We start from the raw sequence: 12,253 nt of genomic DNA on the forward strand, positions 1-12,253 counted from the left end.
ACAAGGCTTCAACGCCTGCAGAAGAAATATTTACTTCACTGCATCACTTCACAGCCTGGCTGCTATGCTGATCTTTATACAAACAGTATCTCGAGAGCTGTCGGGTTCAACACCAGCTCCGATACCGGGTGCTCCTCCTCAGACTAAATACATATTTCATGCAAATTTGGAGCCTGGTTGAAAAACTAGGCCAGTGACCAGGAATTTGAATGTGTCTTGCTGGAACCATCCAGGCATTTGGAGAAATGGCTGGACTCTCAGCCAGGCCCCTGAAGAGAGTTTTAAACTGGACACTGCAAATGAAGAAGCCCTGACATCCTTGTATCCCTTTGAGAACGTCGATTTAAAAGCTTGACTCAAAAGAACTTCCCGGTTAAATGCCTGTGTTGGAGCTGAGGGCTTTTTCCTTAATCAGGACCAGGCAAATTAAAATGAACACAGAAGACTGAATTTACACAACAAGTTATTCATTAAAGGAACGGACAGAAGAAGGTAGAGAAGAGAAAGAGAGGCCACGTGAAGGCGAGAGAGCCCACAAAAATATGCAGCCCTGCAAGTCAGACTATGCTGGGAGATACCGGGAAAGGTGGCAGTAACAACACGCAAGAGTTACAACAACAGCCAAGAGGATTTGCTGAAGGGATGAGCTCTTCCACAGCAATCCAAAATGAACAGCGAATTAATCCTTAGCCCCCGAGAAAAAAACAGACCTATTTCTTCAGAGCTAGAAAGGAGATAGGAAGAATCTGGTAAATGCAGAGAGTGAGCATAAAAATAGTGTCTCCTCTAATAATAATAAATAATAATAATAATCCTCATCATCATCATCTTCATCATCATCCCAAGCGCAGTGACACAACCCCAGCTCTAAGAGAACAGGCTGGGCCTGGCCAGGGGCAGCAGCCTGGCAGCTCCCGCGCCAGCCGCTAGCGGGCCCCCGGGTATTGCCAGATCAGGATGGCCCCGTCCGCACTCACGCTCACGATGTACTTGTTCCCAGGGCAGATCCTCAGGCGGGTGATGTTGCCGCTGTGGCCCACTCCCACGTGAGTCACCGCACCCTCGGCGTAGTCCCACAGCTTCACCAGATGGTCATCACCACCTGCACTGGGCACAAAGGGAGAACATGATTCCATGGAGTTCTGCTGCTCCTTGTTCCCAGATCCCGGGCAGGGAACACTGCGTTCGTTTGATCTAGAAAGGGGGGGATGCATTGTCTTGGACATTATGGCAAAAACTACTTGTTTTCAACCAAAGTAAAGGGTCAGTGTCCAGTAGAGCACTCAGGACCAGTGATTTATTTTATTGCCCCCTTTAGCTGACCCCTCCTGTCAGTTTTTTCTTTCTTTACTGAGATCCTTGGGTCACTGCCTTCCTTTACCTGCTCTTCTTACGACCTCTGCTTCTCCAGTTTCACCCTCCCACTCACCTGTGACAAAGCGTGCCCCATCGGACGTGATGTCCATCCCATTGATGGAACCCGATGCAGACCCTTCCACTTCTCTGACAGCAGAGCCATCAAACACTTCCCAGTAGCCAATCTGGAGAGCAGAGCAGAGGGGAGAGCTCAGCTGTGTGTGCACACAAAGGTTTCAGCACTGCCCTGTCACACGACCTTCTGGGGAGGTTCAGGAGCTCCATCACGGAACAAGCCCCAGGCTTTGCGTTTTGGAATTCCTGCAGCTTTGCTCACCCGTCTGTCGGTTCCAGCGGTGATGAGCTGGTACTCCTCCGGGTGGTAACACACGCATTTGAACAACGTGTTGGCCAGAAACATTTGTTTTCTCACAAAACGCCTGCAAAACACCCCCAAAATGGGACAGAGCAATAGGGTCAAAACCCGAATGCTGACTGTGCCTGTGCCTGTTTTCCCAGATCTCGCTTTCTCCTTTGGTATTTGCAGGTATTGGTCTGAGTTCGGGGTGTGGTGATGCCTATTAGGGCCATCAGTTCTGTTTCCCATCACAGCTACCTTGTAAGACTTCGATCTGCTGCCACTGAAACACACCAGAACGTTTTCTAGGTGCTAGTCGGTAGGCAAAAATTCCCTTATCCTGACCTGCAGATCTGCAACAGCTCAACAAGAGGGATCAGTGCTGGAAAATGGAGCTAGTGGGAAACTCAAGAAGTCACTCGCTCCACTCCTTGGCCAAGCAGGTTCCGATACAACTTCACACAAATGTTTGTCTAAACTTTTCTGAGAAGTTTCTAGCATGAGAGGTTCTACATTGTTCTTTCTAGGCGTGTTTAGTTCCTAACGCTCTTCTTCCCCTCCTCCTCACTATGCGCTGTCCCAGACAGGGCACAGTGACTCCACAGAAACATTACCAGCACTTCAAGTGCCTTGCAATACTTAGCTGTCTCCTTACACAATATCCCAGATGATGCACGATCCATCAAGGCTGGCTGTGACACACTCTCGGTCGTCCTTCTTCATCTTAATGCAGGACACAGCGGACTTGTGCTCCTTCAGAACTTCCCCCAGTTTTTGAGTCTTCTCACCAATCTCCCAGATCCTCACCTGAAAAATTAGCAACAAACATCTGCTCTTGTACCGCCTGATCCTGACTGAGCCCAGGAGGGTGCCTGAGGCTCTCCTGAACTCTTCTTTTTTCCAGAACACGTACAGCAGCTTGGTCTCAATGGACCATCTCCATTTTCCTGTGGGTTATTCATGCAGCTGACTCAGAAAACTGAGCTGAGTTCTTGAGAGCATAACCCGCCTGGGTCAGGAATTCCTGACCATTAACCCCACACCTTGTTTTTGCCATGTTCCCGCTCTCCCATGCTTCAGTTTACTCATCTCACCATCAGGAAAAAGCGTTTAGTTCATGATATATTTCCAGCGGTGCTTTAAAGATCAAAGAGCAAGGCTTCCAAAATGGGACACGAACAAGCTACCTGCTGTTTGTGCTACACATAACACCAGTAAGTAAACACAAATCAGCTCTTTACATCTTTGATGTGCAATATGTGCCTGAAAGCCCCTCTGTCCCAGTGGTGGTAACAGCAAAAACCTTTCTGCTTTGAGGACTCAATTCTTCACACCTCACATGCACTGTCCCAGGAGCGCCAAGCTTCAGGATATCTATCCGCTTTTACACTCCGCTAAGGTCGACTCCTAGTGCAGATGTAGAAATTGAGACACTGAGGTGAAAAGCAGGGAGCTGACCTTCCACATCCTCAGGTCTGATGCTGGGATCTGGACGGCCAGCGCCCACTCTGAATGACCAGAGCGTCCAGATCCCTTAAACAACCCTGAAAGTCTCAGCTGTCAGGTGACTCATTTGGACAGAAGCACCAGCATTTCAGAAACACCTTTTTTGTGTGTTCCGAATGAACACCGCGAGTGCTCTCCTGCACTCGACCTTTCGCTTTAATTCAGTCTCAGCTGCCTTTTCCAATTCAGAGACCAACTAACCAGAGCCTCCGTGTGTCGATGCAGAATCCAGATCCACCACCCTCGGCATCCTCTAGCACTAATCAAACACTCACGGTTCTTTGAGAGGTGGAGGGCTGAGGTGGCTCATCATCTCTAATGTCTTTACACAGCGAGACAAGGCCCTGCTGCTGTTCCCGCTCTACAGGAGAGCCAAGGTGCAGAATGGTTCCGAAAGACGGGTCAGCCATTAGCACGGTTGCCTGAGATTTGCAAGAACTATGTTCAGTTCTTCTCTCTCCGAGGCTTCCCGTGCACAGCCCCCCGAACACTAGAGATCAGAGCATGCAGGCAAGGCACGGCGCAGTTAAATCGCAGTAGGGAGTCCACACACAATGAAGTGTCTGGTGCTGAGCACTCGCCAGACTGCAGGGAGGATGACCAAAGCAAGGCAGGAAGCTGAACACGAGCCTTCCAAGTCTAATTATTTATGTAAAAGATAAATAAACCCTTTGTTTAAATTATTTAAACACAATAGGAGAGGAGTGTCCCTTCTGCAGATTACAAAGGGCCACAACTATATGAAGTGCATGGAGTAGACACATTTGTTTTGTATGGCCGGAAATAAATGGTTGAACTGCACGGGTAGGATGCCTGCAACGTGATTTCTGATTTTTATTGTTATTTGTATTGGGATATTTTCATAACTGTACTAGAAACTGAGTTTAATTATTAGAGTCTTTTATGAACACCATCTCCTAAATCAGGTAGTCACCCCATGGACACTAGAGCGATATAAAGTGAACTTAGAGCTGTGAAATTAATTCATACAGGTCACTTTGGACAGGACTAAGACTTCCAAAGCAATGACAGAAAGAAAATCTGTGCTGGAGCACAGTTAGATGGAGGCTTGCAACAATGACTAATGCCCATAAGCCAAATACAGGGGAAAGACAAATGAAGACAGAGGATTTAGAGCATGTTCTGCACTAGAAGGATTTCCAGGACTACCAGGCCAGAAGACACGGGCGCTTTGTTTTACGTTATGCCCTCTGGGAGCAGGAGATTTACACGTAGCACAGGCTAATGTTTTCCACCAGCCCTTCGCTGAGTGAAAGCAGAATAGCTCACTTCCTGAGCGCTTCCAGACAATCCTCAGGCCTGGTGAGGAGAGCACAGAGCGGCTCCAGGTTTTTAAGCAAAACTTACCTGCCCTTCGCCTCCTCCGCTGATGATGCGTTTACAGTCGCTCGTGGCAGCAATTGCCGTCACTCCCAAGCTATGGGCATGGTTAATCTCGTACAGCAGCTCTCCGTTGTCAGCCATGAAGGCACGGATTTTCCTATCATCCCAAGCTGGTGAATAAAAAGAAACAGATGACCCAGGCGCACAGACTGTCCTCGTATTGTCTCCCTTCCCTTTGCAAAGGAACCCATTTTTTTATTAAGTTCTTTGATGAGGCCCATCCTGTTAGATCACCAGTACACCCCTGAAAAACGCTGTACGGTAGATGGGCCCACAGAGCTACAGCCTGAAATAAACCATTGCAATCTAACTTCTTTTTGGTTCTGGCTATGGGCAAATTGGTTTAGTAACAATGGGGGGACGCATCGCTGCTCTGGGGCTGCAGCGGCTCCTGTGAGAGCCGTGTGCATATGGCGATGGGCAGCAGGGTTTCTGCAGAAGGTGCTCTACAGACATCACAGGTGAAGCTGCGATGGTACAACCAGGTTAATATTTTAGAATCAGGTCTTTTGAATAAGGCTGAACTGAGTTCTGAATTGCTGGATCCAAAGCGGGGTCTCCAAGCCTTGCCTTCCACGTACACTGTAACTACAGCACCAGGATACTGGGGCCTGTGAGCAAGGGTCGTGGGACCAGCTGCAAGCAAAGAGCCCTCTGGGTGAAGTGATGAACTGAGTTTAAATCCATTCCTACTTTTAAACTGCTCTCGGCATGGGCCGTTACCTGAAATGATGTTGCTGCCATCGCTTGTGATCTCTATGGCATGGCAGGTCACGTTTTCAGGGACCACGATCCGCAGGAGCTCCCTGTGTTCTGGGGTGTACCACACCCGAATATCGTTCTTGGAGCAGGTAGCGAACAAGTCGGAAGATTCCCTGAAGGATTCAGAGAGGAGAGATAATGAGGAGGGGCTTATGGAAAACGCTTCTTTCTTTGTCAGATCTGAACCATCCTTCAAAGCTTTGCTGTTTCTAGCGTGTAACTGTCATCTTCCCAACAGGGATCGTGAAGCCTGTTTCACCTTCCTCACAGAAGATTCCCCTGGGCCTGTTTTTCCTCAAAGATTCATTTCAAGAAACAGTTAAATTAAAGTGAAACTAAAAGAATTCTTTCTTCTTCAGCTGAAGCTGTGGCATTTATTTCCCATATCCAGTCTCGAAACAACCGCACGTGTTGTACATAATAGACACAGCGGTGGGTGTGGAGGGGTAGATTTGCCGTCAGGAACTAAGAGCAGCCTCACATTGTAAAGATGTCATTTTTTATCTCGCTTACTGGATGATTCCTATTCAACATTGCTGAAGGCAACAGAAACGCTGGCAAAAGCCTGTTCGTAATATCCTTGTTATACATGTTTAAATAAAAGCAGACCTGCAGCATTTCAGAAGCGATGGGACCGATGGCTTTGAACTCAGCTCTGCACCGCACATCCCAGGGGTACGAGAGTGACATCCTGAGAGGGACCACCAGCCTTTGTTCAACTTCACCATCAGTGCCCGCAAAGATGAACCAGCGCAGAGAAAACTGCCACAACAAAGGTGTGGCCCCTTTCAAGCTTGCATGGGTGCTTCATAAAAAGAGGGTAACATCCTTTATAAAGCAGGGTAACACCAGTGATGCAGGAGTTCTGAAATAAGGCAGAGCAGGGGAATGGTGCCCGTATCTCCCCATCAGCGACAGGCTCTGTTCTAGGGCAGTTAACAGAGAAAAATGTAAACCTCTCTGCGAGGATGTAGAGCTGTACCCCTAACACTCACCTTTAAGCCCAGCTTGTCCGGGTGCCTCTGTGACACAGACACACCAGGCAGGTGTGCTGGCGCCGAATTACCCTAAAGCCCCAAATGACTCCCTCGTTAATTAGAAGGATGCAGGTTTTTCAGGCAGGTGACAAGCAAGGAGGAGGGCATTCTGCGTTGTGCCCTGTGCTGGGCATCGGTACGGTTTGATTCTTTGTGCCAGGTCAAGAAGCAATGAGATAGCAACATGCCAAAAATAAAAACTTTCACTGGGATCAAACTCCCATTCTCTGTTTGGAGAGGAAACAACTGATCTGTTGTGTTTTTTAAAAAATAAATTGTCATGGTCCTGCTCTACAGGAAGAGGGAATGTTTGCTGTTCACAAGACAGAAGCAGACAGAAGACAGACACCCCAGTGTTCCGAGCATCTCTCATCGCAAGCCTAGGATTTAATGTAACACCGTATTATGCAACATGAAATAGTAAGGGAGGCTGTGAGCCCCAAAGGGCCGCTTTGAACAGCTCCGTTAGTGAGGATTCAGACGAAGTTATGGGCGGGCAATAAAGCAGACACCTCCACAAGCTCGAGCTGCAGTGGGGCACACAAAAGCTCTTTGAGCACTCACACTGCTGGCAGACTGAAGCGCCCAAGTTCCGCAGACCCAGCCATGGGAGAAGAGGGGGAGGCTGCCATGACCCAAAGCTAAGTAAGTAATTCTAGCCTTTTTATTTACAATTCTGCCCGTAGATCAATGATTTCCCAACCCTCCAACTGAACTGCTGCCTTCTGCTCTCGAGCAGCTTCCCCTGTCGCCCTGGCATTGCCCTGGTAGGTGACAGTATAAATCACCCCGTAAGGATGTTAACAGGCTTTGGGTTCCTGTGGGTTAAAAGGTGTTTCCACAGGTGTCCTGACCTTACTGCACCTTCCCCGCCAGCCATTAGCCAGTCGTACTCACAAAGGGAAAACAATGTCGTGGACGGCTTCTTTATGGCAGGCAGTGATCAGCTCCTCTTTAAAGGCAGGGTAGGTAATCTGGTAAATCTGGCACTCATTTGTCCCTACAAAGAACTGGTGGCCCTGATCTCTGCTTGTCAGGGAAGTGACAGCACCTTGAACTTGGATTTTCCTGTTAAGAGAAAGCAGAGGTTTGGCCTGACATTGACCTTGAGGTACTGATTTTCCAGCTTCCCTCTTCCTCTAGCTTTAGAGTCTTGCCTTCCCCGCTTCCCCAGGATGCTCCGCACCAGGCTGCACCCACCACTGTGCATCAACGTGGTCAGCACTAACAGTTCACTCCCAGTCACAGAATCACTGAATTGTTTGGTTGGAAAAGACCTTTAAGGTCATCGAGTCCAACCGTTAACCCAGCACTGCCAGGTCACCACTAACCCCTTCAGGGCTTGCACGAGCAGAGCTTTGGAGACTTGATTTTCTGGAGCTCAGCAGCAGCATCTTTGCTGATGTTTGTGCTCGAGTGCGCTAAAATATCCCGTATTCAAGAATCCTTCCAGACAGTTTAGATTTCCTGGGAATAGTTTCAACTGTACAAATGAGGCCGGCAACTTTCTGCTTTGTGTGCAGAAAACAGCTGTGCACGTGCCCCAGCTCTTGCACCCCACGCTATGACATCAGCAGAGCCCCCCTTTCGACCCCACGTCCTCCCAGAAACCCTCTTTGAGATGGCACACGCTACTCTTTCTCGGTTGCCGTAAAGAAGTGAAACGGCACTGACTTCACCAGACCTGTCTCACTTTGCACCAGTTTAGGATCTGACTCCTGAAGCCTCAAAGGCAACAGTGGTAGTTTAGGATGAGCCACGAGTGGGGCCATTTACTGGTGCAAACGCCTGCAGTAATTTTTACTCTGCTTCAGCAGTACACTGGAACCGTGCTGCCTATTTTGTCTGCAGGACTGAAAACCTCAGATTTATTTGGGTTACGCCTTCCCGTAGAAATGACTGGCTCTAATACTGTGTCCCCTTGAGGGAAGTGTCACCTCTCCCTCCTGATTCTCCCATCTACAAACTCACTTCATGATTTTGTAGTTTGAGTCTTTACAGAGAGCTACAATCCCTCCTCCAGTGCCGACTATTAAATCTCCTGTCTTCAGCAGAAGCAAAGCTGTGACTCCCTAGGAAAAAAGAGGATTAAAACACAATCGGATGGAAGTGGAGCCTCTCTATTGCCGCAGCCACGCTGCATAGCACAACGGAGTGCCCATCATCTCCCCATGGCGGTGCTGGTGTCACCAAAATCTGGCTTCATCAGTGCTCTTTTTTTACTCTGCTTCAGCAGTACACTGGAACCGTGCTGCCTATTTTGTCTGCAGGACTGAAAACCTCAGATTTATTTGGGTTACGCCTTCCCGTAGAAATGACTGGCTCTAATACTGTGTCCCCTTGAGGGAAGTGTCACCTCTCCCTCCTGATTCTCCCATCTACAAACTCACTTCATGATTTTGTAGTTTGAGTCTTTACAGAGAGCTACAATCCCTCCTCCAGTGCCGACTATTAAATCTCCTGTCTTCAGCAGAAGCAAAGCTGTGACTCCCTAGGAAAAAAGAGGATTAAAACACAATCGGATGGAAGTGGAGCCTCTCTATTGCCGCAGCCACGCTGCATAGCACAACGGAGTGCCCATCATCTCCCCATGGCAGTGCTGGCGTCACCAAAATCTGGCTTCATCAGTGCTCTTTGACTGACCTAGGCCAGAGAGAAGAGAGTTAATCACAAGTATATATGAACTGCTACAGGTGAGGAGCATGTCGAGCATCATCATGGACCCTTCAGAGCTGCTGGGACCATGTAGGAGTCTACAAATCCTTCCCTCCTTCCAGCAAGCAAGACCCACGTTTTGCATGAGTGCCTCTGCTTTTCCTTCCGCTGATTCTTCATCAATCAGACGTGAAAACAACAGAGGAGGAAACCCAGCCTAAGTGTCCTTTCTAGTGCTGCCTTTCGGGCAGAGCCTCTGTGCCTCAGGCCTCTCTCCCTGAAGATGGTGAAGGATGCAATCCCATCTCCCACTTATCGGTAATAAACCACATTTGTCACGGAGCGCTTTGGACATGGGTCAGCCTGTCATCGACAGGGGTTTCTGCTGTTCGCTAAGATGGAGTCAGCCAATAGAAAGTGGAGCAATGGTTTTCTGTGGACAAAGTCCCAGACTACAGTAAAAAACCAAAAGCAACAACCAAACCAAACCAGTCCTTGCCACAAAATCCCAAGTATAAGAAGAGTCAGTCTCTGCTTCAGTTGTGCTGCCTGAGGAGTAATATTGCTCTTCTGTACGTACACAAGACACCAGATTAATGCTTGAACATCTGAGAGAGCCCCAAACAGGCTGCAAGAGGATGAGACTATTTCTGTGGGGTTAAATCTCGCTAGTTTTACTGAGTACTAGCTTGGGGGAACGGACGCATGAGGGAAATAGAAAGAAAAAAAAAAGAAAGGAAATAAAGGAGCTTTATGCCATCAAAACTTGGACTGAGGATGAAGCTCTGTTCCGAAGCAAGTGCGTTCAGAGGCACAGCCCAGCTGGCGGCAGCCCCAGGCTCGCTGTGACGGGTGGGGAGTCTGTGGAGCCTGACATTTGAAGATGCAATACACACTCCAGCACATTTGCCACTGCCCGGGTTGATGAGCAGCGCTGCCAAGTGCCATGATAGCCCCGGCACTTCCACAATATCACCACGATTTTTCTTTAAGCCCGCACTCACAGAGCTGTCACGTGAAAACAACAATTTCTGTTCGGCAGAGGTTTTCTGGGAAAAAGAGAACACCTCAGCACGTAGTGGTGTGAGAGCCCGAAGAAGGGAATTCTCAAGAAATAACAACCAAGAGGCAAATCAGAATAACTCTGCACTTACACCTGAGGAAGAAATCGCTGTCATGTGCTCGGCTGGTGGTTTTTGAACAAATAGAGGTGTCAGCACTTCGTGATAAGGTTTGACACGGAAGCAGCACCACCCAGCACTCCTGTTCTTTTCGAGCGTTAAGCTGGCCTAACCCCAGTGCATTATCAGGATTAGACACTGCCAGAACATGTTGATTTTCTGCGTGGAAAGGACTGAAGCTCAGAGGAAGGCAGGAGAGGAAGTGAAGAAAGAAGAGAAACCAAAATGGACATTTGAGCTGTTTAGACCTGGGAAAGGTTTTCCAAAAGCCACAGACAAGGTCTGATGAATTTGGAAAAATGGCTTTGGTGCAATTATCCAGTCAACCTGAAGCAATGGATTGTTTTTAAAGTCTTGATCATACTTTTTGAAGAAAAAACATAAATCTCTCTATCTACAGCTGGGCATTCCAGTGCTGGCACTCCAAGCAGCCTCGCACCCAGCTATGCAGCAGCTTAAGGATGATTCACTTCAGGATCAGATAAATGCTGGTGGCAGGAAAAAAAGAAAAAAAAAAAAGAAAAAACCAGCTCCTGGTTTGTAATTTAATTGCACTGGATTTGTTTGTTAGTGTCTCTGTGGCAGTAGCAGATCCACAGTCTCTGGTAATACCAGGCCTGATCCCCATGAAAACCACAACCTCCAGAGAGGGTTTAGAAGGTTTTAAGCCACACTATCACAACAGCAGCAGGCAGGACGCCAGGTTTCATGCAAATATTCTTAGCAAAAGCAGGAGAACAAAGGGATTCCTTTTACTTAGGAATGAGATCCACAAGCAGAACTGTTTCTGAACAACGTTTTCAAAATTTCCTAGGAGATGCTGCCAGTATTTTGCGAGTCCTCAGTTATCACAGGCCCATCGACTGCCTTTTGATCCACTGTTCTGCAATTTTCCCGTCAAAGGCTTCCACCTCCCACGGCCTTTGGGTTTAGCGTTAGGGCAGACAGCAGCATCAGGAATCAAACCCACATCTACGTAGTTTATCTGATTACATCTCCCTGCTACTCACTAGTAGATGAGAGTTTTCGCAGCGCTGCCAAGACTGCTTTGATTTTTCTGAGGCATTCTCTTCAGTTCTTCATTTTGAGAGGGAAGCGGGTGCTGCTGAGACAGAAAAACACCACCTCAAAGTGCCTGGGATTCATTGCCACGCTCTCGACATCATCAGTTTGTTTTCAACCTTAACTTGTGCTTTTCTCTTGCCCAGTCTCTTCTGTCAACCACCACGAGTATACAGACAGCTAGACAAGCTGCACCGTGATCCACGGAGTCAAGCAGCTGACGTCAAAGCTGTGTGAAGACCCTGTTGTATATACCGCCAGACCTCTTGTAGATGAACTGCGAGTCTAGTGTAGGAGGTTAAAAATATCACCGTTCATTATTCACTTCTTACGAGAAGAAACCACTGCTTTGAAGTATGATTACAAATAACACCCCCAGCAGCACTGCAGCCCGCCCATTCCCCTCCCTGCAGGGCTACTTGCTCCCTGCCCCATTCTGGTCTTGCACCATTCTCGAGCGCCCTGTGAATTCTTCCAGCATGCGCCTCCTTTAAATATTTTATGGTTTTTACAATGTAAGTCACTCCAACTATTTCTGAAAATGCATTTGCAATCATCTATCCCACTTTGCATCTGAATGGGTGCCTGCCATGGGGATAAAATTTACTGTTTATTCCAGTATTTATAGACATTACAGAAATGCGCTGATACTTAATCCCACGCAGATGGAAAACGAGCTGCGTTATCATACCAGTGAACTATTCTGCCACTCCTCTTGAAAACAGAAACAAAGAAATCTTCAGATCATGTCTACACAATAAACATACTCTTATATATCTAAAGGCAAAGTTCCTTTAAGATTGACCCAACTTATTTTCAATCAACGTCTCCTCCCTCAGCAGTATCTAAACTCTTTCTTTAAAGATGTGCTCGTCTGGGGGTGGCCGTGGATTCCAGTTGAGGGGTCCAAGGATGCCACTGTCTCCTCTTTC

General features: G+C 47.8%; 1 protein-coding gene across 1 annotated transcript in view; it reads right to left on the bottom strand.

Annotated features, from left to right (window-relative positions):
- Positions 1 to 926: 926 nt before the first annotated feature.
- Positions 927 to 12,253, bottom strand: part of CFAP52 (cilia and flagella associated protein 52) — a gene marked incomplete at its 5' end in the record, with an annotated part of 17,785 nt that continues 6,458 nt past the window's right edge. The window contains 8 exons of the mRNA XM_010131184.1: positions 927 to 1,102; positions 1,430 to 1,541; positions 1,694 to 1,796; positions 2,370 to 2,521; positions 4,589 to 4,734; positions 5,348 to 5,499; positions 7,321 to 7,491; positions 8,814 to 8,914. Of these exons, the coding sequence (XP_010129486.1) occupies positions 927 to 1,102; positions 1,430 to 1,541; positions 1,694 to 1,796; positions 2,370 to 2,521; positions 4,589 to 4,734; positions 5,348 to 5,499; positions 7,321 to 7,491; positions 8,814 to 8,914 (1,113 nt within the window). The remainder of the gene's footprint in view (positions 1,103 to 1,429; positions 1,542 to 1,693; positions 1,797 to 2,369; positions 2,522 to 4,588; positions 4,735 to 5,347; positions 5,500 to 7,320; positions 7,492 to 8,813; positions 8,915 to 12,253) is intronic.

The sequence above is a fragment of the Buceros rhinoceros genome, unplaced genomic scaffold, assembly GCF_000710305.1.
Source record: "Buceros rhinoceros silvestris isolate BGI_N320 unplaced genomic scaffold, ASM71030v1 scaffold21972, whole genome shotgun sequence".
Lineage (NCBI taxonomy): Eukaryota > Metazoa > Chordata > Aves > Bucerotiformes > Bucerotidae > Buceros > Buceros rhinoceros.